The 24,363-nt window shown below is 42.4% G+C and overlaps 1 protein-coding gene across 1 annotated transcript in view; it reads right to left on the reverse strand.

Moving 5' to 3' along the window:
• Positions 1 to 1,027: 1,027 nt before the first annotated feature.
• LOC307057445 (nuclear body protein SP140-like protein) overlaps positions 1,028 to 24,363 on the reverse strand; it is a gene marked incomplete at both ends in the record, with an annotated part of 108,307 nt that continues 84,971 nt past the window's right edge. The window contains 13 exon segments of the mRNA XM_079710659.1: positions 1,028 to 1,165; positions 2,304 to 2,393; positions 2,947 to 2,970; positions 2,972 to 3,019; positions 3,302 to 3,422; positions 4,130 to 4,222; positions 4,889 to 5,004; positions 8,709 to 8,873; positions 9,964 to 10,002; positions 12,818 to 12,960; positions 14,679 to 14,783; positions 14,986 to 15,055; positions 19,806 to 19,912. Coding sequence (XP_079566785.1) covers positions 1,028 to 1,165; positions 2,304 to 2,393; positions 2,947 to 2,970; positions 2,972 to 3,019; positions 3,302 to 3,422; positions 4,130 to 4,222; positions 4,889 to 5,004; positions 8,709 to 8,873; positions 9,964 to 10,002; positions 12,818 to 12,960; positions 14,679 to 14,783; positions 14,986 to 15,055; positions 19,806 to 19,912 — 1,259 coding nt within the window.

The raw sequence follows: 24,363 nt of genomic DNA on the forward strand, positions 1-24,363 counted from the left end.
AGAACTTGGAACACGAGGAGAGTGTGTCATGATAACCTCTGGGAGATAAGGTGGTGAGTAGGAAATGGCCTTGTAGCAGCTGCTCAGAAGCTTCCCAGGCTCTCACGTTCTGGAAGGATCATAGGGCATTCTCAAGACTTAGATCAGCTACAGGCAAGTCTTGCCTATGTGGCCTATGTGGAAACATGCAAGGTCACCAGGATGCCATGGCAGAGTCATTCCCCAACAGAACCAAGAATTGTCAGAGGTGAGGAATGCTCCCATCTGCTGTACCAATTATGATTATACGAACTGAAAGTTAGAAATGCTGTGCATCTACTATGGGCTTCCTGATGCCACTGGGTATGAGGCCAAAAAGGATGCTATCCAGTATTCAATATGGTAATCAGTGACCAGAATGTATGTCACTATATCTTTCTATAATAGGCAATAATCAGTAATAAAATACATTGGGAAAAAGATCACTTTCAAAATAACAAAAATGTATTAACTACCTGAGAGTAAAATAAGAAATGACTAAGTCCTGTGTGGGGAGGAGAAAAGAAGAGAAAACTTAAGAACCTAATAAAAGATTCAAGGAAACGGAAGCACATAATATGATCCTTTATAGAAAGACCTGATATTTTCTTTTGCGAATTTCACCCCAAATGACTCAATAAGATAATCTGTAATTTAAAATTTTTACTTAGAAAAATAAATGAGCAAGAATGTCAGTAAAAAAAAGTTTGAGGGGCTTCCCTGGTGGCGCAGTGGTTGAGAGTCCACCTGCCGATGCAGGGGACACGGGTTCGTGCCCTGGTCCGGGAAGATCCCACATGCTGCGGGGCGGCTGGGCCCGTGAGCCATGGCCGCTGAGCCTGCGCATCCGGAGCCTGTGCTCTGCAACGGGAGAGGCCCGCGTACCGCAAAAAAAAAAAAAAAAAAAAAAAGTTTGAAAAAGAAGTGTGTTATTCACACAGCAACAGGCAGTTGTTCAGTGGGGCCACAGGCACAATATCATGTAGCAGTGGAGACTCTGAAGGGGGAACTAGAAACAGGCTACATTATAAAAGATCGGCTCAAATGGATTGCTGTTTGTACTTATTTCCTGGATGCCAAAAACGTTTTTGAAATCATTCTCAAATTCGTCTTCTAGTTGAAGTCCCAGATTGATGAATTTCTTGTTCTGAGAAAGCAAAGACAAAAACAATAATAGCCATAAATTGCTAATGAGCTTAGACTCTCAATGTTTTGGTTAATCAGAGTTTTATTTTAGACTATCCCAAATGTTAAGTGAGAATTAATCCAGTTGAGGATAGTTTATGTTTCCTGATAGCTGGATCATTTCTCTTTATCTGGAAGACAGAGGAGCAAAAATGGCACTATACTGCAGTCTAATTCTTCATCAGAAATTTATTGATTAATTTAAAAAATTCTAGTTATTTGATTTTGAACACAGCCCACATTCCTTGTGACACCATAATAGTACAGAAATGTCTAAGGCAAGTTCGTGCTGCCTTCCTTTATCCTTCATTCCCCACCCCTTGAGGTGATCCTTGTTAACTTTTTGATACAACACTAGGAAATTCTAATGTAAAGAAATCCAAGATTTTGAAATTTGAGAAATGTGATTTGATATCTTCCTTTAGAGATGAGAAACATGAGTAGCCTTTAAAATGTGCTTCTAGCAGATGAGAGAATTGGCCTCACTTCTCTACGAGCACCAAGGCCATGAGGGTTCTGCCTATAAGAAACTTTCCATGCTCTGCATCCAGAGTGCAGTACTGGAACTGCTGGAAATAGGCAGATGCCCAGGTGTGGGGAGATCCCTGTCCACTCCCTCCTGAGGGCCCGGATGCCGGAGGGCAGTTACACAGCAACAAACTGCACATGGACATACTCTGTGCCTCAGCATCCAGTCTCCCTAGGATGGTCCCCAAGTCTGGGCCAAGTAAGGATCTGAGCCTGGGCCAATGGCAGGGACTTCTGAGCCACACACAGTGCTGCCAGGTCTAGTAAAAAAATAAAAAGCACTTCCATTTCCGGTGGAAAGGACTAGGTCTGCAATCCACTGTTATCTATGGGCAAATTGAGTATCTAGAAGGAGTACATTCTGAGGTCCTAGGATAATGTTTCCAATGTTACCTCTGGTCTGTTATTATCTTCCACACCATAGTCCACAGGGCTTGGAAAATACTGCCAGAATTTTTACCTATGTGGGCTTGCCACATCATGAGGGAAATTGTAACATTCACCTGATACAAGAAGATGAAAGGCAAAATGACTTAACTGAGAGAAAAATAGAAGCAGGGAGAACTGTTTACCTTGCAAAATTCCCTGTAGTTCTGGAAGATGAGACGCATGTCCTGCACAAACCCCTGTACTCGGTGATATTTCTCCAGGCCTCGAGATGTCTTTGTATTATGTTGACAAAAGTGCCAAAGGGCATTAGCATGGTTCCAAGTCTACCTTCTACAGATTCCCACAGTTATGGACTGAGTGCTTGTGTCCCCCAAATTCATATGCTAAAATCCTCACCCCCACTGTGATGGTCTTAGGAGGTGGGACAATTGGAAGATAATTAGGTTATGAAGGTGGAGCCCTCATGAATAGGATTAGCACCCTTATAATAAAAGGACGCCAGAGACCTCTCTCCCTCCCTTTCCACCATGTGAGGACAAAAAGAGAAGTTGGCTGACTGCAACCTGGAAGAAAGCCCTCATGAGGACCTGACTGTGTTGGCACCCTGATCTCGGATTTCCAGCCTCCAGAACTGTGACAAATAAATTCCTGTTGTTTAAGCCACCCAGTCTATGGTAGTTTGTTACAACCGCCTAAGCTTCTAAGGGCTGACTGAGCTGTCTAAGATATTTATCAACAAGGCAAAGATAATGGCAATGTGTACCCATTGGATTCATATCACAAATTCAACAAATGCCAGGTTGGGATTTTATTGCTGTTACTTACATAATATGGTTTTGAGGCAAAAAAAGGAAATTTTTGGAGAGCAATAGACCTTTAAGAGGAGGAACTCGCATTTCTGCAAAAGACAGAGGAGATTTTAAGTGAAGAGCAGCTTGGAAAGAATGAGCTCTTACATATGCTCAGATAAATGCACAACTCTCCAACCTGCAGACCCCTGAAACAAACACGGAATGGGAATTTCCTGTGGCATATGAATTTTGGTGTCAGGTAATGTGATCAGAGCACAGCAAGCGACAGCAGTTGGCCTTGGGCACCATTCTTCCTGCCCCGTGCAAGATGGTGCTTCTTCTCTTGTGTAAACAGAAAGGAGGAGGCTTAGGTTTACGTTTCAACTCACCAACTTCTCTTTAGGCAGCATCAGCTTCTTCAGGACCTCAGATTCCTGATGACATGGTTGGCTTTCTGGGCACCTTTCCTGAAGAACCTTTATCTTGCAGAAGATGCAGCTCCATGGGTTCCTGAGAGGTCAGGTATAAGGTGAGCAAAGGCAGTTTCTCTGTGAATCAACCATTGTTTCTATAGCTGTTAAAGCCCTCTGTTCAGGAATGACTGGTAGTTTCCACCTGTATTCAGCTTCTCTCTGACACCCCTCTGCACTAGAGCCCCATTTGGGCTCAACTGCCAAAGACAACCCTCCCATCAATAACTGTAGAAGGCTAAGTGAGGTGCCACGGTGCGTAAGGATTCTCATTCACTTCAAAACTCAGGTTCTCATCTGAGCCACTGTGAGTTTGGTAATGAATTCTGCCTGCCCGAAACGAGAACGTGAAATTAGTACCTTAAGTACTGGAGTCTTGGGCCTCAATGAGACATCAACTCAGTAAAAATCAGGAAACCAGCCCTTCTTCTCAACTTTGCTGAATAAGCACAGAGCATAAGCCATAAGCATCCTTTTTTCTGGCATTGTCATCTCTGTGTCTAGAATCTGTGATGCAGAAACTTCTTGGAAAGGAAATCTACCAACAGAGTGCCAGATATCTTCCATTTGCTCCTAGATCTCCACTACCAGATTCTCTGTGCTGGGGAGCTCTCAATTCTCAATAATCTGAGACCTGGATAAAACGATCCATCCTAGAGATGTCATTTAACCTCTCTTCTTGGCCACCCCAGTGCTTGCTCAAGGGGCAAGCATTACAGTGTCCACGGTGCAGGAGTGGGACTCTACATGAGCTCAAAAAATCGTGAGGCTTTCTGCCTCTGCAGATTGCCCAACTGCAGAGGTTTATGCTGAATCCCGCGGTGACACATTCTCTGGGACCTACATAGGAGCAGATGAATTACACTAGACTCCTCCCATTATGGAGGGGCAATGCTCTATCCTCATAGGAACAGACATAATCCTGGTAGAGATCATCCTCGGCCACAGCAATTCTACCACTTCTAGAATGCCTTATCAATCTACGTGTTATCTCACATATCATCACCTCTGACCAAAGATACACTTTACAGCAAAGGAAATGCAGCAGTGGACTCATACCCACAGAATTCAGGGATCTTATCATGTACCCTGTGATTCAGGGTCAGATGACTTGATAGACTGCCGTGATCACCTTCTGAAGGCTCATCACAGTCCCAGCTTTGTCAGCTTTGTGATGTTCCCATAGCAGGTGGTATATGTGTTAAACCAGCAGCTAATGTATGGCATCATCACCCCATCAAAGTGCATGGGTGTGGGAACCACCTGAGGGAGGTGGGGGTTACTTCTCTATTATACCTAATCACCACTTGAAGAGTTTTCTTCTCGTTAATCTACTGCTGCCAGCACTGTTAAACAGCTCTGTTCTTATTTCTGGATCCTGATACTTAAGGACTCTTCTTCTGAATCAAGACACATACAACCAGAGAAAACTGCAGGCTGAGTGTGCATGGTGGGAGGAGCTGTACCACAAGAAGGAAGGGCAGGAGGGGGCCAGGTCTCACTAACCTGTCAGCACCTTTAGGTGGGATGTGGCATTTCTCATGAAAGAACCTTGAACAAGTATTACAGGAGAACAGCGCGGTCTTTCTATGGCATACCTCACATTCATTTGAGTTTTCTGGCTAGAAGGGGAGATAAGATAGACATCACTGGGATCAGTGAGACCCTAGATAGTTGACACATTGGTACTCTAGAACACACAGCATTTGCTTGTACCAAGGTGATACTTGTAAACCTTTCTCCTCAAAATAGTAAGGAACAATACTGAGTGGAGATTTCAGAAGAAGACATGCTGGTTTGCAGTGAAGCTCAGGAGGAAGTGGCTGTGTGTTAGACCCTTAAAGTTATCTTTATAAAGACAGAGATTCTGACACTGGAAGGCTTGTAACAACAACAAAATAGGATCAATTAAAGATAATCTGAGACATTTATTATTCCGCAGGCAAAGCCTAACTCGGGAATACAGTGTCTTATCTAGTTGTCTACCATGCATCATCTAAATTGCCTCATTGAAGAGTGATTTACTGACAATTTAATATGACAGAATAAACATCTGAGATATCACTGAATCCCATTTTCTTGGCCATAAGTTCTCCATGAGTTGAAGGGCCTGGGGAGGAGTTTCTGGTCTATGGATTTTGTGCCTAGAGGGTCCCTGAGCCTGTGACAGTGCCTCTGGTTGGAAAGACCATGGGCACAGATAACCTGGTGGATGTCAGGGATGACAGAGCTCTTTGATCCTGGGAGCCTAGGGGAAGCTGTCCTATGACTTAGCTTGGCAAGTAAGGTGTGGAGGTGCCATCTCTCAATGGCTAGGGAATGTGGTAATGGCAACCACTGGAGCTGAAGGCCAAGGCTTTACCCTAATTTTCTGAGCCCGTGGAAACCTGGTGCTTTGTCCTGTATAAGGAAGATGGAGGGGGCCACAAAATTGATTGGTGCTGGATTTTTCATCCGTCTCAATATGTGGGACCTTTAGCCAGATTTTATTTCATTTAGTGAAGTTAAAAATCTGACAGTGTTTGCATCTAAGTATTGTGGAGTCACAAACACACGGTAAAACAACAGAATTTATAGACCAAAATAAGAATTGTTCAAGGAATGAGCCCATTGGTGGGCAAGGGGAATTACATGTTTCCCTTTTCTTTTTGGTGATAATTTATGTGGCAATAGCATGTGAGCCCCTATATACTACAGTTTCTATGTATGAGGGTCGTGTGTCTGGGCTGGAGAAATGGCCAGAGGATGGGCACCTGGCCCCTCTCCTGGGCCACTTGAGTGGAAAGAGAACCATGTGGTGGGGAAACATTTCATCCAATGGGTAGCAGCTCTTCATCTAGATGAAGCTATCCTTTCTACACCATGGGCTGGAAGAAGGAATTCACATCCTTGTGTGACAATCTACGTACAAAACAATGCATAGACTTGGGGACTGGCCCACCCAGTGATGGGTAGCTGGGATTTTGGTGGGTGGTGAGGAAATGGGGAGGTGGCAGGGAGTGCCCTTCCACCTCTTCCTTCTAGAAACAATCTTTATGCTTTGTTCCATGACACTCCGTTCTCTTAGATGTTTTTCTAACACTTTGCTTCTTTTTTTCAGCTTCCTCACTTGGAATGTTGGAATTCTGTAGGGCTCTGTCCCATGTTCCCTGCTCATTTTACTCCCCTAGATGGCCACGACTACTCCCGTGACCACACCTACCACATTTGTCCCTAGGCTTTAAGATCTGTGTCTCTGGTCTCTTTTTGAGTCCCCGAGCATCCAAACTCTGCTTTCCATCATCTCCAATTAGATGTCTATCATCATGTCTAAAACCCATATTGCCCCAAACCACAGTCCTTGACTTCCTGTCTTGAATCTGCTCCTCTTTTAGTGCCCCCCTCATCTCACTAAGCACCCCACCATCCACCCAGGAGCCTGGAAGTGAACACGGATTCCTCCCTTTCCTCATCCCAGACATCCAACCCATCCCCAGTCCTGCTGATGTCATTTTTAAATATCTCATCTAATTCTTAGTGCTTCTGTGAGGTCCATTGCTTACAAGAATGCAGAGCCCCTACTTATAATACAAGATTATGAGCCAAAGCAAAATGTCCTGCTATTTCCAAATCATAACAGTCAGAATATCATCCCTGAGCCCAGTGAGCTGAGGTGAATTGGAACACACCTCAATTTGTAAATTCTTTTCATCTATAAATTCAATATAAGAAGAAGAGACACAAAATTCACACATGGGAGGAAATTCTAGGCTGTAAGCTGATCTTGTCCATGTGCTCCCTTTCAGTAGGAGAGCTTGAGGAATGGCCTGTTAGGGACATCCTTGGGGACATCCCCACACAGGCTTGAGTGGCCCTGGCATGGGGCCATGTAACCGCTTTTCCTTTTTCTCATCCTAATGGATGCTGACCACTATTTTTAGGCTACTGGCTCAGAGTTTCTTAGGCCATTTGGTGCTGAGAGGACACAAATGGCAGAAGCCAAGGGGCTGGGAAAGGAAGAGATGCTCTGGAGAGACCCTCTGAGAACAGAGGTGGTCACACCTTAACAGCTGTAAGCCCAGAGGGAACGGAGAGAGGGCGCCTGTGATAAAGGGTGGGAGATGGCCAACTCAATTGATTAACCCAGACTGAATTACCCTTGACTCCCTAGGACTGGGCAGAAACATTTGGTCTTAATGAACAAAGCAAATAGCATCTCTTTCTTCAGAAAACCCAGTGGATGCAGAGCTTAGTTACTGAGTCTTTAGCATAAAGTCAGTTGAGCTGGTAGCCCCAGAAACCAGCTGTGTGAAGACCTCGACTTCCTGGTTTGACTGAGATGACCAAGGTCACTGCTGTCGGAGATCAGGAAAATGGAAGTTTTTCTATTTCCTTTTTTCACCTCACATGTTCTCTCTCACACCCAGTCTTGGAGAGGAAGACATCAACTATCTGTCTGCCTTCTCTGAAATCCACATAGCATAGAAACCACTGGTCCATGAACTTCACATCTTACATTGAAGGAGAGAGAATTTGACTTCATAGATGGAACTGCAGTCTGCAAAGCTCCTCTGTTGGGGTCAAAGGGCCTCTACACAAAGGAAAGAACTTTCCAGGTCAGCAGCCTCTCCCACAGGGCACATCTGCTTCCCAATCACTCTATTCTCTAAAGGGTCATCTCCATAAAGGAAATAAAATTTCCCTTGAAAAAGGACTTAGCAGAAGTGTGTGTGTGCATGTGAAGGAGAGGTTTTGTTCTTTTGTTTACCAGGTGACATATGGCTATATATCCATTCCAAAGGGGGATTCTACATTAGGTCTATAATAGGTTAGCTAGAGTGACCATGAGATGTTTCCATTTTGCTCAATTCTTATTTCATTAAAGCTAGAACCCAGAAAAACCAATGAAAATAAAATCAGTGTTGCAAAAGCAATAGTCATTAAATGTAGTTTTTTGTGCCTTTTAAAATCATGCTTTTCCAGCTCCAGCTTCACCTTTTATGTCTAATATTAAGACAGTATGCCCTCTGTAATGGCCTATATGGGAAAAGAATCTAAAAAAAGAGTGGATATATGCATGTGTATAACTGATTAACTTTGCTGTACACCTGAAACTAGCACAACATTGTAAATCAACTATACTCCAAAAAAAAAAAAAAAAAGACAGTACAGTAAAAGTTCCATTCCGAGAGTGCCTTTGTAAGTCCACCAAAGTTAGCCTAGGTACCCAACTAACACAATCGGCTATACAGTACTGTACTGTAATAGGTTTATAATACTTTTCACACAAATAAAAAACAAACACAAAAAGTAAAGAAAGCATTTATTTATTTATTTATTTTGCGGTATGCGGGCCTCTCACTGTTGTGGCCTCTCCCGTTGCGGAGCACAGGCTCCGGATGCGCAGGCTCAGCGGCCATGGCTCACGGGCGCAGCCGCTCCGCGGCATGTGGGATCTTCCCGGACCGGGGCGCGAACCCATCCTCTGCATCGGCAGGCGGACTCTCAACCACTGCGCCACAAGGGAAGCCCAAGAAAACATTTTTAAGCTTATGGTACAGTACCTTGAAAAGTACACTAGTGCAGTACAACATCTGGCATCCAGGGGCTGGCATCGAGTGAACAGGCAAGAAGAGTTACTGACTGGAGGAGGGAGAGGAGATGGGAGATGGTAGAGCTGAAGGGTCGTCAGCAATAGGAGACTGATGGCAAGCTGCAATTTCACTCACACCTGACATTGATAGCACAGGTTCTGGTTCCTTGCTGGATTTAATTCTATCTACCCTCTTGAGAAAACGATCCAGTGATGTCTGTGTCGTAGCTCTTTTTTTCTCATCATAGATGACACGGTAGCACTGGATTACATTCTGAATGGCTGCTGCAACCTTCACGTACCGTTCTACATTCGGGTCCTGCACCTCAAAAACTAACAGTGCCTCCTCAAATAAAGAAAACCCCCTTGCCATTTCCTACGTCACGAATCTCTTCGGTTCTTCAGTTACTTCTTCTTCCTCTTGTCTCTCTCTGTCCTTTCTGTGGGCCTCCATTCCTGGCTTTTCTTAGCAGTACCAACTACATCACCGCTGCTTTTACACTTGCTTTCGGACATCCTGAGCTTGAAATAAAGACATTGTACTACTGTACTCTATACAGTACTGTACAGTAAAGTACACAAAAGCACAACCACTCGTAGAGGATGCACGCACGTTACAATGTACACCAGACATGGGAACTAACTTACGAGATTGGACATGCGAACGCACGTTCGCATTTTTGAAAGCTCGCAACTTGAAGGTTCATGTGTTGGGGACTTACTGTATGCCATTCACATATTTTTCTAAAACAAATGTACAAGGTCAGTTCTGCCTCATTATCTATTTTTAAGGATTGCCGCTGCACCTGTATCTGAAATATTTTAATGCTCAAAGAAGTCCTGGCCTCACACACTGAAATGTTTGGAAGTAGCAAGTGTAAAAGCACCATATTATAAAATCAAGTTTCAACATAATTGATTAATTTAGAAACTATGAAATAAAGCCAGAGAGATGGAAAGTCAACAATGTGGTAGATGAGACATGGCCAGAAGGTCATGTGATAATTACCTTTTTTCTTTTTCTTGATGGGTTTGGTAGAAATTCTCTCTGAAAGAAAAAGGAGATTCATGCTGTGATGGGTCCTTGTTTCTACTTTGTGAGATCAGTAATTCCACTACCTTCCACTCATGTCCCATTATCAACACAAACTCAAGGGGTCTTCATGGAAAATAGCCTCCCTCTCCAATTCTGTAACATGGTACTCTCTGTTATCCAGACTCAGCTTTAAAGTCAGCTTTAAAAACTGCATCCTCTCTCTTCCTCTCCTTATAAAGTTTTGACAGATTTTCCTTTACAACCACTTCTACACCCACCACTTCCTTTCCATTCTCCCAGTACCCCTCTAGCTTTTATCTTTATACCTTGCATACTATAGCTCCATTGGCACACACCTGGTGAGTGATTGACAGCTGGCAGGCCCCATCAGTGGCCTTGGACACATAAAGGTATCCAGGCCTTTGGGGAGACAAGTGGGAAAACCTGGCATATAGTGGCGTAAGGATGATAAAGTGTAAACTGTGCTCTCATGGAGTATTTTGGGATCCAGAGATGGGTGAGTATAGTAGGCTAAATAATGCTCCCCCTGCCCGACCCATGAATTTGTTCTAATCCCCAGACCCATGAATGTGTCAACTTACATGGTAAAAGGAACTTTACTAATGTAATTAAATGAAGGAGCTTGAAATGGAAGATGATTCTGATTATCTGGGGAGGGCCAATGTAATCGCAAGGGTCCATACAAGAGGGGGTAGGAGGGTCAGAGTGAGTAGTAGAAGATGTGTTGACAGAAGAGGTTGGAGTCATGTGAGGAAGGGGCCATGAGCCAGGAAATGAAGGCTGCTTCCAGAAGCTGAAAAAGGGGAGGAACACATTCTCCATGGAAGGCTCCAGAAGGAACCACCCCTGCCGACACCTTGACTTGAGTCCAGTGAAACTGATTTCATACTTCTGGTCTCTAGAACTGTAAGATAATAGATTTACATTGTTTCAAGGCACTAAGTTTGTGGGAATTTGTTATAGCAGCAATAGGAAACAAATTCAGTGAATTTTAAAGGACTTCAGCAGAGAGTGTGCTGTTTGAGCTGGGCCTTGCAGGTTGAGTGGGGTGGATCAGGCAGAAAGGTGGTGAAGGTCATTTGAGGTCTCCATGGGTTAAAGCACTCTACCCTCTAATCCATCTTGCATTCCTTGATCAGATTCATACCTCTAAAACACTCTTTCAACTTCGTCAGTCCCTAACCCAAACCTCCCACAATTCCTCCATGATTAAATGAAGGGTTCAGCCTCCTTTCTGGGGCCGCAGGACCTCCACAATCAGCCCAGCTCATGTACTGAGTCTTATAACCCACAACTTCTTGACACTCATGGGGAGGATTTTCATGCCATCCATTCTATGTAGAATTCCTCATTACGACATTTTTGCTTGTCAGAACTATTCTTCTTTTAAGATCCAGCTCAGTGCCAACTGTTCCATGAAACTGTCCTCAACCTCAAAGACAGAAATGAACTTCCCTCCCCTAAGCTTCTGTATCTCTTCCTGCCAGAGAATCTCATTATGGCATCTATGAGCTGTGCAATCCTGTGTTTATAAATGTGCAGCCTTCCTCCTGGTTAGGGGCTGGGGGCCACACCTTACAGTCCCTGTGGCTTTAGATGTATTCAATAAATATTTGCTCACCATTAGAGTGGCACAAGGAAGGACCATGTGGGGCATGTGAGAGAGAGTCAGAAGGCATGGGTTCATCTGTGACAGAGACCTGGCCCGTTTTGTCCACATCAGGGGGCCGAGATGAGGACCAAAGAGATTTTTTTTTTTTTTTTTTTTGCGGTACGTGGCCCTCTCACTGTTGTGGCTTCTCCCGTTGCGGAGCACAGGCTCCAGACGTGCAGGCTCAGAGGCCATAGCTCACGGGCCTAGCCGCTCCACGGCATGTGGGATCTTCCCGGACCGGGGCACAAACCCGTGTCCCCCGCATCGGCAGGCGGACTCTCAACCACTGCGCCACCAGGGAAGCCCCAAAGAGATATTTTTAAATTCATCTAAAAATATTATTTTTCAAGAATGAATTTCAGATGGCTATCCAGAAAACACTCATTATGTTGTATTATTTTCAGATACATAGTTCTATTATTGTTACTTTCAACATTGGCCCCCTCCAAAAGTCTAAGACCCTCCCCTGCCAAATTTAGTTTACTTTCCTGTGACCAAATTACACAGTGGCAATTATTAGTGGCAGTGCCAAGGCCACAATTTACTGTCCTACCTTCAACAATGTAAGGGTTTGAATACTATTCAGCCATAAAAAAGAACAAAATTTTGTCATTTGCAGCAACATGGATGGACTTGGAGGGCATTACATTAAGTGAAATATGTCAGATGGAGAAAGACAAATATTGTATGATATCACTTATATGTGGAATCTAAAAAATATAACAAACTAGTGAATATAACATAAAAGCAGCTGACTCATAGAGAACAAACTAGTGGTTATCAGTGGGGAGGGGGGGAGAGGCAACATAGAGGTGGGGGAGTGGGAGGTATAAACTATTGGGTGTAGGATAGGCTCAAGGATGTATTGTACAGCATACAGCCAATATTTTGTAACAACTGTAAGTGGAAAGTAGCCTTTAAAAATTGTATAAAAATTAAAAAAATTTTAAAGTGTAAGAGTTTATGCACTTAGAGGATTAAGCTGTAATGTAAGCCAGCAAATATAACACCCACATGGAATGTTAGTGATAATATACGCATTGTGACCCAGGCAAGGGGTGTCATGATGGTTTTCTGGAAATTCTGCTAAAGCTTGAAGTTGATGACTTGTGGCACTAAATCCCTGATTGCAGCACTTTGTCACTAGAATACCTGAATCAAGGTTTTCAGGGGCCATCCATTGCAGCGCACGCTCAGCTTCCAGTTCTTGGATGCTTCGCGGTTTCCTTCAATTTCAAATTCCCTGAGGGTGAACCACTTTCCATATGCATTCTGTATGCACTTCTCCGAGGTGCCTGTGAGACCAAGACAAGCTGAGCTCCCTTTGTGGCCAGGGTGTGCCCCCAACTGTGAAACCCCCAGAACTTGACCTCCCGCCACGTGAATCTGGGCTACTCGTTTTGGGTTCATAATCTGCAGCAGGATAGCTGAGTCCCCTCTCTGGGGCTCCACAGCAGTCCGAAAGGCGAGGGCAGGAGCAGACTTCCTGCCCTGTGTGCATACTCTGACCCTCATGCAATGAGAAGGACAGTAATTATTACCAACATTTACTTAAAAAAATTATTTCACTATATTCAAAAGAGAAAAAAATGGATGACTCTAAAGAATAGGCAAGATTCTTTCCCTTCCCTTCTCTGAGACCCAGGATAGAGCCAGGCTGAGTTTCTGAGGCAGCAGATGAGGTCACACATGGGGCAGTGTGGCAACTGTCACCACAGCCATGTCTGCCTTGTCCTGTACAAAAGTTGATCAGCCAGTGAATGGCAATCAATTATTGCTCATATTTTGGACTCATAGCTATTTTATGTTAAAAGCAATTGTAGAAATGTTATCAAGTGGGAAAAGTTAAATTATATATATGCTATATAATCATTGGGAAAACATTTATACTTCTTGGTACCTAAAGAACCATATTTTGAGAGGAGGGAATCAATTATGGTAGATGAACATTTGTACTGTGCTTTAACAGTTGTAATTTGCAAACTTTTCTATCTGTTATCTTGTTTTGTTCTCATAATAATATGGTGAGGAAAGTTTTATTATTATTTCCATTTTGTAGAGGACAGTTCAGGATGAGAGAGACTTAGTAACTTGGCCCATACAAAATAGACACTCTTGGTACAGCTGAAACTCGAATCCCGGTATTCTGAGTCTAAATCTTGTGCTTCCCCCAGTTAGCACAAGGCAATACAGATGTTATAGGGAATGTGGCTGTGAAGGTTGCGGTTGGATTTCTCAAATGTGTACATCTTCCATCCTGTTATTGAAGCACTTGCCCCTGTATTGGGTGCTGGATGGGCACCTGTGGACCTTTTCCATGGGGGAAAGTGGAGATGGCCTGGTAGGCTAATGTTTATTAATTTTAAAAGAGTGGGAATGCCATCTTTCCTCCAGCCTATTTGGGATGTTGTGTGGAAAAGAGCTAACAGAACAGAACTGAGGCTGCTTTCTTTAGAAAGTCTGCTTGCAAGGTTAGCACTTGGCTGGTATCTGGGAACTTGGATTTGGGGAGGGGTCTCACCACTCCCAGAACTTAAGAGTAGCTCACTGTGCCTTAGCTGTTTATACAAACAGCATGGTTTATGTGAACACCTGCCTTCTCTCTGGGACTTTGGAATTTTGGCATGTGCTGGGCAGAGGGTACTTATGTAACTAACCCCTAATAAAAACCCTGGACTCTCAGGCTCAGGGCAGCTTCCCTGGCAGACAACATTTCACATGTGTTGTTACAATTTATTGCTGGTGAATTAAGTGTATCCTGGTGACCCGACTGAGAGAAGACTCTTGGAAACGGACACCTGTACCATGTGCCTTTTCCCTTTGCTGATTTTGCTTTGTATCCTTTCAATTCAATAAATCACAGCCATGAGTTCAACTATATGCTGAGTCCTTTCAGTCCTCCTAGTGAGTCACCAAACCTAGAGACCCCCAGTACAGGTGTCTACCCCCTGTATAATATATTTTTCACATGGGAGTTTTCCAGTTGAAAAGTGTAGAAGACCACGAAGCCCACCTTTTTTCATTTTCTCCTTGTATAAAATCCCCTTCGCCTCACCACAAGTCACAGGAAGTTCAGGAAGCTGAAAATCCATATTTGTTTCCTCGGGAATTCTTGGACCTGCAAGGAAGCATTGGTTTCTTCATTCCACCTTGCTCTAAAACTGTGTACCGTCTCTCCTCACCCATCTTGAGATCCTTCTTTATAACTTAAAATGTAATGGAAGGATTTCCCCCATGAATTAGGTACATTTCTAGGCAAGTTAGGTACATAAAGATAACGTCACCCTCCACCACCATCCTCTAAAATCCTACATACAAACCTCTTGTGGAAGAATCTGATTCCCAAGCTTGCTGGTCCCAACTACCTATTGCATGATAATTTTCCTCCTGCTGATTTGAAGGAAGATTTATAGTCATATTATTGCTTTGACGTTTACCTCTTTGAAGTTATGCAGATAGAGAAAAAAACCTCAACTTTTAGTTTTTTCCCCCCATTTGAGGGCTCACCTGGGGAAAAAAGGAGGATTGCAATGGGACCCCCAGCAGGGGCAGTGTCTGTCTTCCCACCTTGCTCTCTGTTTCACTTCTCTTTCATGTCAGCTTTCTCTGTGGCTAGAAAGTAATTTGCTCTAGAAGAAACTGCAAATTGCTCAGGGAGAGGGTTTCTGTACATCCTTGGGTGAGGGTGCTGGCATCTAATTCCTCTGAAGCAGGTGTTGAAAGTCTTAGAAAGAATGTCAGTAGCAGGAGCACCTTCTCTTGCCCTTCTGGGCAACAATGAGGAGGATCCTTTAAAGACAGGTCTGGGGGCTTCTCTCTGGATGGGGAGGGTAGGCTGTCAACAGTCCTTCCAGAGTCAGTTCTATTAGAGCTGGGGTGGGTGTAGGGGGCCATTCAGTCTCATTCACCTGCCAGCCACCAATTTACAGAGGAGGAAATTGAAGCAAGAAAGAACAGTTGACAAGCCAAAGTTACACAGTCAAAGGAATTTTAGGAATTAGGACATAGGTCTTGTGTTACCACCCAGAGTCCCCCTTGGTGGGGAGCCTATGGCTCTCTATGTGGGCAAGAGAAGGGTGAGAGAAATATCATGTGAGTCATACCTTTTATATATTTTTCTTTGTATTTCTCTCCTCAAAAGTTATCAGTGCAGTGGGAGGAGCCCTGCACAGGGCCAAGGAGGCCTGGGGGTCTCTCACAGGTTGACTGACTAATCAATGGAGTGGGTGCTATCACCATCCTGTCATGTGGTCGAAACTGACCAAGACCAAGGACTATCCTAACGTTTGCTATCGGCTCTGTAAACCAATTAAGAAAATTTATTGATCACTAAAAATATGGATTATAAAACAAAAATTTAGATGTTTAATTATTAAAACTGTATTAATCACTTATTTTTACCTCTTTCTCTGCCTCTTTTCAAAGGCCCAGTGTTGACTGTTTTTCTCCCTGAGGAAGTAGAAAAATAACATAAATGTCTCTTTTTATAACATTGCATTGCAAATAGTAGTGTTTTGCAAAAATACCATTCAAATGTCACTTTTTAGGAGTTTACCTAGTACTTCAAGAAAATATCAAATGCTTAGATCAGGAGTTAGGAACTTTTTCTGTAAAGGGCCAAATAGTAAATATTTAAGGTATTGTGGACCACAATCTCCTTTGTGACTACTCAACTCTACTGTTTTATTGTAAAAGCATCCATAGACAATTCATAAATGGAAAGATGTGACTGTGGCTGCGTTCTGATAAAAATTTATTTACAAAACAATTCATGGGGCTTCCCTGGTGGCGCAGTGGTTGAAAATCCGCCTGCTGATGCAGGGGACACGGGTTCGTGCCCCGGTCCGGGAAGATCCCACATGCTGCAGAGTGGCTGGGCCCGTGAGCCATGGCCTCTGAGCCTGCGCGTCCGGAGCCTATGCTCCGCAACGGGAGAGGCCACAACAGTGAGAGGCCCTTGTACCACAAAAAAAAACCCCAAAGAACAATTAGTAGGTTGAATTTGCCCTGTGGGCCATAGTTTGCGGAACCCTGGTCTAGACTTAGTTACAAAGATGATGTTTAACTGAGATATATCCTATATTTCTTTTACTCCAAGTCATTCCAAATAAAACTGAAACTGTGTTTTATGTGTCTCCCAAGCAACAGAGCAGCAAGGTGAGAAGAGTAATGAAGTTGTACATCTTTTGAGTCCTTGTTGTGTGCCAGGAACTATCCTTAGACCTTGCCTCTATTAATTTACTTTATCCTTAGAGCAAATTTAGTCAAATTAGGGACTTAGTCAAATAGGGACTAATACTATCCTTATCTTACAGATGAGGAAATTGATATGCACAGATATAAATGCAAATTAACTAAAAACATTGAAGATTTACTTTGATAAAGAGGCAGAGATAAAAGGCAGTAATATTAGGTCTCAAGGGGGACTTCATGTTCAACTCCATAGGTCAGATAGCTGCTGCAAACCTAAACTTGAAAGATTTTTGTATCAAAAATGGTCGCAAAAATGAGCAAGGACTTAAAAAGTAGCCCAATGGCTCAATGAAGGGGAGATTATAAAATTGATGCCCAAGTTCCAAAAGTTGTAGGGTTAGAGATGGCACAAAAGGTTGACTTAAGAGATGTTTCAGAAAAATGTAGTATCTGATTTAATTGTTGAGTTTGTCCAAAAAGATTAATCATGTCCATGTTCATGTTCAGGTCTGCCATCATTCAAGTGTGTCTGAATGTTGAAGTCAGGGATGCTTTCTTGCTAAAGGTCTGTGCCCATCATTCTGTTCCCATGGCTGGAATCCTGGGGTGTTAATTTGGGTAATGCAGGTCCCAGGAGAAAATCCCCTCCAGAAAGTCAATCATGACTAATCTTTCCTTTAAGCAGATTATGACCAGATGAGGCTGGAAAGGAATATTTCCTTCAGCCAAACACAAAAAGCCTTCAGGTTGATGATGTTATCTCATATTCTGGGACTTTGCCATAACAATTACTCAAGTTAAAAAAAAATCTCACCAAAATAAAAATGGCCCCATGAGACATTTATGAATGATTTTCATCCCGAGAGAAATCACGCCCCAAGATCAACATGTTCTACCTTACAAAATGTTACCCTTAGGAAGTGTATCAAGGTATTAGGGAGGTACACTGAGGAGAGATGACTAAACCTGTATAAGAGAATCATAAGCATGGCTAGGATCTTGAAGACTTAAGAGGAACAAGTGAATGGGAAAAAATGTAGACCAGAAAGTAGATGAAGCTTTCTTTAAAAATTGCTCTAGATGGATTGGTTTCAAAGAACATTACACTACCAAATATGGTAGTTAGTAGTTGCCAGGTATAAAAGGTTATCCACACAGGTGTGGGTCTTGGTGAAACAGTCCTCTCCTGTCACTAATGATGCTGAAGTGGGAAAAGGTCAGTTCTGATTCTCTCTCTCTTTTTTCCTGCAAGAATCAAGGCCCACTATCCCACAAGAAGACACTTGTGTTCTCTTGTCTTTCTCCTTGCTCTCCTTTCCCATGCAGTGATGAAATTGAAACCCCAGCTCTAATTATAACTTGAGTCTGTCCAATAGTAGCCTTTATTGGCAAACGTGCATTCTCTTGCTCTCAGTTTCTCTCTGTTTAAATATTTCTGGGACTAGTTGGTGAGTTAGACTTCTATTTCATCAAAGCCTGTTGAGGACAAACAACTTCATGGCAAACAAACAGAAACTCATTGTACTCCAGCTCAGTTCTCAGAAATTTGGTCTGGAGACCAGATCATATGAACAAAGTGCTGCTAAACTTTACAGAGGTTATTTGTGTGTTAGCGAGCTCCAGCACTTTATTATCTTAGATCCAGAAAGTAAAATGCCTGGACAAAGTAGGATTTAATTATTCTCGGGTCTACCATCTCAATAAACAACTACTAATGCTATACTAAAACCCTACATTAACTCTTACAAATAATAATGTGGTCAGAAAACTTAAAAGTCATTTAAAAATAATTTTCTTAACAGTTGGAACTAATCTTTATGGGCAAAAAAGTATATCAGGATGTTTAGGTGATCTTTTGGTTGCCTCAGAGTATCAGAGAGTACGCAGAGTGTAAGAACAATAGAATAGGAGCCCAGTATGCCTAGATCCTAAAGCAAGTGCTAGTCTAGCCCTGTTGCACAGACCATGGTAAGGGATAGTGAGGCTGGTTCGGCCGGAACAGGCCTTCCCCACCTCCAGGTCTTGTGAAAGAGGCTACATTTCTTTCAAGAGAATCGTCAGACACCTCCCCTCAAGCCAAGACAAAATACGTTAAAGGATCCACAGAGGAGATGGACCTCAGTCCTTGGGACATCAGGGAAGGAGAGATTATCAGACTCATTCTTACCAATATAAAGGTGAACATCATGGCTAGAGTGTTCTGTGGTGGGAGAAGGGCTGAGCCAGGAGCCAGCAAGGGAATCAATGAAGAAGCATGATTCCATTGGCCTGGTGGGGGGCCCTGTGGATGGGAGTTGAACTGGGTATTTTTGAGAGATACTCTTCCCAAAAGAACCACATAGGGCAACGAGGTAGCTGCTGCAAGGGTGCTAACCTTCCAGAAGGACCATCCAATGCCTTCATTCCCAAGCAAGATGGCCACCACTCACTACTGAGAGGTGGTAAAATATATTGCTTCTGCTGTTCTAGTGGGAAATTTCTAGCCAAATTTGTTTTTCCAGACAAAGAGTTTTAGATTGTAATTTATCTGTAATTTGACAAATTTGTAGGTATGATTCAGGGACTAGCTGAGCCATGAGCAGGATCACAATGGGGCAGCCTAGCAGGAGATGGGGTCTGTCTTATTTGTTTGCCTCGCTTCTCCTTCACAGCAGCTTTCTCCTGGCTGGAAGGGAAGCTCAGGGGAGTTCTACTGCCTTCTGAAAATTGCTCAGGGCAGAAGGAGGGTCTACCTCTACATGAGAGGGTGTGGTGGTGGGGGGCGGGGAACTCAGAGTCTGACTCCACAGAAAGGAGTCTTAAGATGAACTTGAGAATGATTAGCTGCTGTTCCTGACCTTCCAGCCAGCGATGTTAGAAATGCATTAAAGCTCTGGGGAATCCATTAAAGACACTCCTTGGGCTCCCTGTTCTTGATGCTGATGAGAGAGCTGTCCACGGTCCTTACCGAGTCCAGTGGTAGATCTACAGAATGTGAAGCTGTATATGAAGCTGGGATGGGCCTTGGTGGGTAGTCAGTCTCTTTGTTATCTTTACACTTTACAGAGGAGTAAACTGAGGCAGAAGAGGCGAAGTGACAGACCCAAGTCCACAGGACTACCTCAGGGTGGTGGGACATGAGGCAGGACATCTTTGTCACTTGTGAGTTACACAGTGTTTTATGGCTACAACTATTTCCAGCCTCAAAAGTTACCAGTTCATCAGAGGCAGCACTTCAGTGGCCCTTGGGTCCTGGGTTTTGGTTGCAGATTCATCACCATGTTGTTTGAGATATCATATTTCTCTCCCTGTCATGTTTTAGAAGTTGACTAAATCTGATATATTTCTCAATGGTTAGTAGCTACAGAAAGTAATTAGAGAAACAGGTCTATTAACAAAAGCATAGAATAAAGCATGAGAATTTAGATGTTTAGTTAGTAAAGTTTATTTATGTATTTATTTCTTCTTGGTTTGCCTCTTTTCTTTGGGGTTCTGTTACTCAGAATTTCAATTCTATGTCTACCCCTCTTTCTGAGAAAATAGAAAAATATAAAACAGATGCTGCTGAAAAGTTGCATGGTATATAATCGTGCTTTTCAAAAATTACATTTTACTTTAAATTTTCAAAAGCTTACTGCATAAAGAAAAAATATATAACCCATAGCTTTGCACGTACTAAGCCTTTGATGGTTAACCTAGGTTCATCCTAGATTTCATTTTATTTGCCCTCACATTAATAAAAATTCATTTACATCCACATTAATAAAAAAGAATTTAAGACAGAGTTTTATTCCTTATATCTCAAGGAACACTGTGAGAATAATAATAATGAGAGCTAACAGTTGTTAAGTGCTTATTATATGCTAGACGTGAACATAAGACCCTTACTTCTACTACTTTATTTTAGGGATTTTTACTATCCCCATTACCAATGAAGAAACTGAAGCATCCTGAAATTTAAAAATTAAGTGAAGCAATGCAGATTTCCTTTGGTTCAGAGGCAGAATCAATGGCACTAACGCAAGACTTTGGATTGTCTAGGGAGATGTGATGGTGAGCTACACAGATAAAACATAGGCCATCATCTTAGCCCTGAATGAAGGCTTTTAGGCTGAAAATATCATGAAAGTGACCAAAGACCTTGTTCACATGGGTTTGGACAAAAAAATAGGATTTAAAGAACTAACCAAGAAAATATTGCCCAAGGGGAATTTGTAGAAATAGAACTTCAAGTCCTAGAAAACCTTAGGGTTAGAGATATCAAAAAAAGGTTGATTGAAACCCTATGTCAGGGGAATATGCTGTCAGATTTAGGAGGTGTGGGTGGAAAGATGGTGGGGTTTGTGCAGGTGAATCTCCTGAGTGCCATGTTCAAACGTGTTGATCTCCAAAGCAGGGCCATAAAGTGCACACATTCCCTTTCTCCTTTCCTTTCCTCTCTTCTCCTCTTCTTTTTCTTTCTTTCCTTCCTTCCTCCCCCTTTTCTCCCTTTCTCCCTTTCTTCTTTCTTTCCTTTCTTTCTTTCTTTCTTGTTTTTTTTTTTTTTGCGGTACGTGGGCCTCTCACTGTTGTGGCCTCTCCGGTTGAGGAGCACAGGCTCCGGACGCACAGGCTCAGCGGCCATGGCTCATGGGCCCAGCCACTCTGCGGCATGTGGGATCTTCCTGGACCGGGGCACGAACCCGTGTACCCTGCATCGGCAGGTGGACTCTCAACCACTGCGCCACCAGAGGAGCCCTCTTTCTTTCTTTCTTTCTTTTTTTCTTTCTTTCTTTCTTTCTTTCTTTCTCTTTCTTTCAATGCCTGGACTACAGTTTGGGCCTGTTCAACCATAGACATCTTAGACAAACAAAAAATATTTTCTTTCCCTCTCTATCTTTCTCTGGCACTGTTTGATTCACCTTTCATCAAACCTGTTGAGGCCAAATAAATTAAAGATACAAAAGTAGTCTAGTTCAGCTTACCAGGGTTCTCCTTACTGGGAGACTTTGGGTTTAAGACCTGCTAATTATTTTTCTTTGTGAATTTTCTTACCCAAGTACTCCACAGGAAGTAGAGTGGCTGTTCTTGGGTTTCCTATCCAAATACTATTTATTGACACTAGAGGCTTACTATAGAAGTTAAGTGTTCCCCTCCCCTCAAGGCAAGTGAGAAGGCTTCAGTCTCAAGGTGATTAATCTGTGTCTCTAAGAGCTTGAGGGAAGCAGAGATGTTTAAAGACTCAAGCCTGGAAAGTCCAGAGAGGGTGACTGCATTGGGGGCCAACCCCACATCCACTGGTCGTAGGACCATGAAGAGGCATGGTTCTCACGAGCCTCCCTGGGGAAGGGAGGGGATCAGTTAGTTCTGGAGAGATACCGTATCCAGGAGGATCATTTGGATGAAAGAGGTGACCCCAGGAGGGGTGTGGACCTCCTAGAAGCTGGGAGACTAAGAAGGAAGTGGTAAGCCATCAGTTAGATTTCCTGCATCAGGGGAACTTCAGTTGAGAAAGTCTCCCTAAAGAGCGTGAATATCTGAAGAACCCACAAATACAGCTCATGCATCTGCCATTTCTGGGAGACATGAAGGATCTATTGTAAGAGGGCCATTCCTGCTCCTTACCACTTCCTTCTTTCCTTCCTCCTCAAATTGAATTAGCTAAAAGCAACACATACTGAATGCTGTTAGAGAGCAAGTGTGGATGAAAGAAGAGGCTGGCCTTATCCAACTTGCTCACTACAAATTTTACAGTTTTAATATTATATCAGCTCAGTCTTTTAAATACTGAATGAGAATATCACTGCTGCTGAAAAGGATTAGCACAACTCGGGGCTTATCTAAGAGTTTATCCTGGGGCATGGAAAGAACTACTTGAGAGAACAGGTTTGACAAGGAAGTAAGTAGGAGAAAGAACAAACTGTGCTTAGACTACCCATGCCAACTATTATAATAAATCAAGTATGGCAGTGAGATTTCACAAAAACTCAGAGAACAAAAGTCCTAGACTTGGGTAAATATAACCTGGGAAATAAACAAGGTGATAAAGATAAGTATGGAGAAAAAAATGATAGAGATGCTAAAAATATAAGTATATATTTATTTATACTTATTTACATTTATATTCTAAAATATATTTAACATATAATAATAATATATTTAAATATATATATGATGTTAGAAATAATCAGAAGAAATGGAAACAAAATATATCTGAATATGTTTCAACTCCAGAAGGAAAATCTTGCCACCTCTACAGTGCTGTATAAACCCAACAGCAGTATTTTATATGATGTGATGTAAAAGAATGAACAAAAGAAATAAAGTATACAAGAAAAACATTAGTAGAATGGGAGAGGGGTGGGAAAAAGAAGAGAGATGGAGAAGAGGAAGAAAACAAAGAATGAGATAGAAATGAAAATTACAGAACTTAATTCAGAGAATGGAGGGTCACTTATCTCTACTGCACCAACACGGTGCGGTATGTGCTATTAGTTTGGTTTAAATAACTGTGTTTAGATCTGATGTGATACCAGGAGTCTGGCTTCTGCTTAATTGATTAAGTTCTCTCTTGTCTGTTTCTCCTCATTTAGTTGAGAGCTGTGTTCATCAGTTACAACAAACTTTTCTAACGCTTTCTCTCTTATTTCTCACTCAAGGCTGGCTTGTCTCTGGCGACAAAGCTCTGTGTTGCATCCAAGTTTCAGCTCCTTTTATTGCCAAAGGGCCTCAGGTGACAACAAGGCTGGGTTTGAACCAATGGAGAGTCTGAATTTTCCTCTTTATTTGAGGAAATCAGTGACTTTGGATGAAAACATGGAGAACAAGTAAGCAGATTGCTATTTGTCACCCATAATCATCCTTTCTTTTCTTCCATAGGGATAGAGTTACAGCCAGATCCTTGGCTGCCTGTCTAGAGGTTAGATTTCTTAGCCTCACCTCGCAGCTAGCTCTGGCCATGTGACTAAGGGTTCTCCAATAGGATGTGAGCAGAAGACTCTGGGTCTTTCCTTTAAAAGAAATAAATGGGTGATATCCCTGTCAAGAAAAGTCAGTAAACAAATCATTTGAATTCTTGAAGAAGAAAACCAAAATAACAGAAGAAATAATTGAAGATAAGTTCAAGAAAAAGTTTTCTGAAATTATTAAAAAAATGAATATACCATGCAAGAGGGAAGGGATGTGGGAACAGATGTATATGTATGACTGATTCACTTTGTTATAAAGCAGAAACTAATAAAAAAATGAATATACATATCATAAGTACATGTATTTTCACTCTGTAGCAGAGAAAATTGACTCCAGTCAACCCTGAAATATATTCCAGCAAACTTACCATACTTTAAAGAATTGAATGGGCAGCCTGGGCAAAACAACCAAGTCATTTTCAAGGGAGAGGGATCTCGTTGACTATAGAATTTTCCATAGCAACATTTAATGCCACAGAAAAAAAGTACAAGAAGTACAAAATACTTCTAGAAGTAAAGAGTGAGCAAATTATTTTCAGGTATAAATAATAAAAACAAATATTCTGAATAGGGAAATTC

This window comes from Hyperoodon ampullatus (genome assembly GCF_949752795.1).
Source record: "Hyperoodon ampullatus genome assembly, chromosome: 8".
Lineage (NCBI taxonomy): Eukaryota > Metazoa > Chordata > Mammalia > Artiodactyla > Ziphiidae > Hyperoodon > Hyperoodon ampullatus.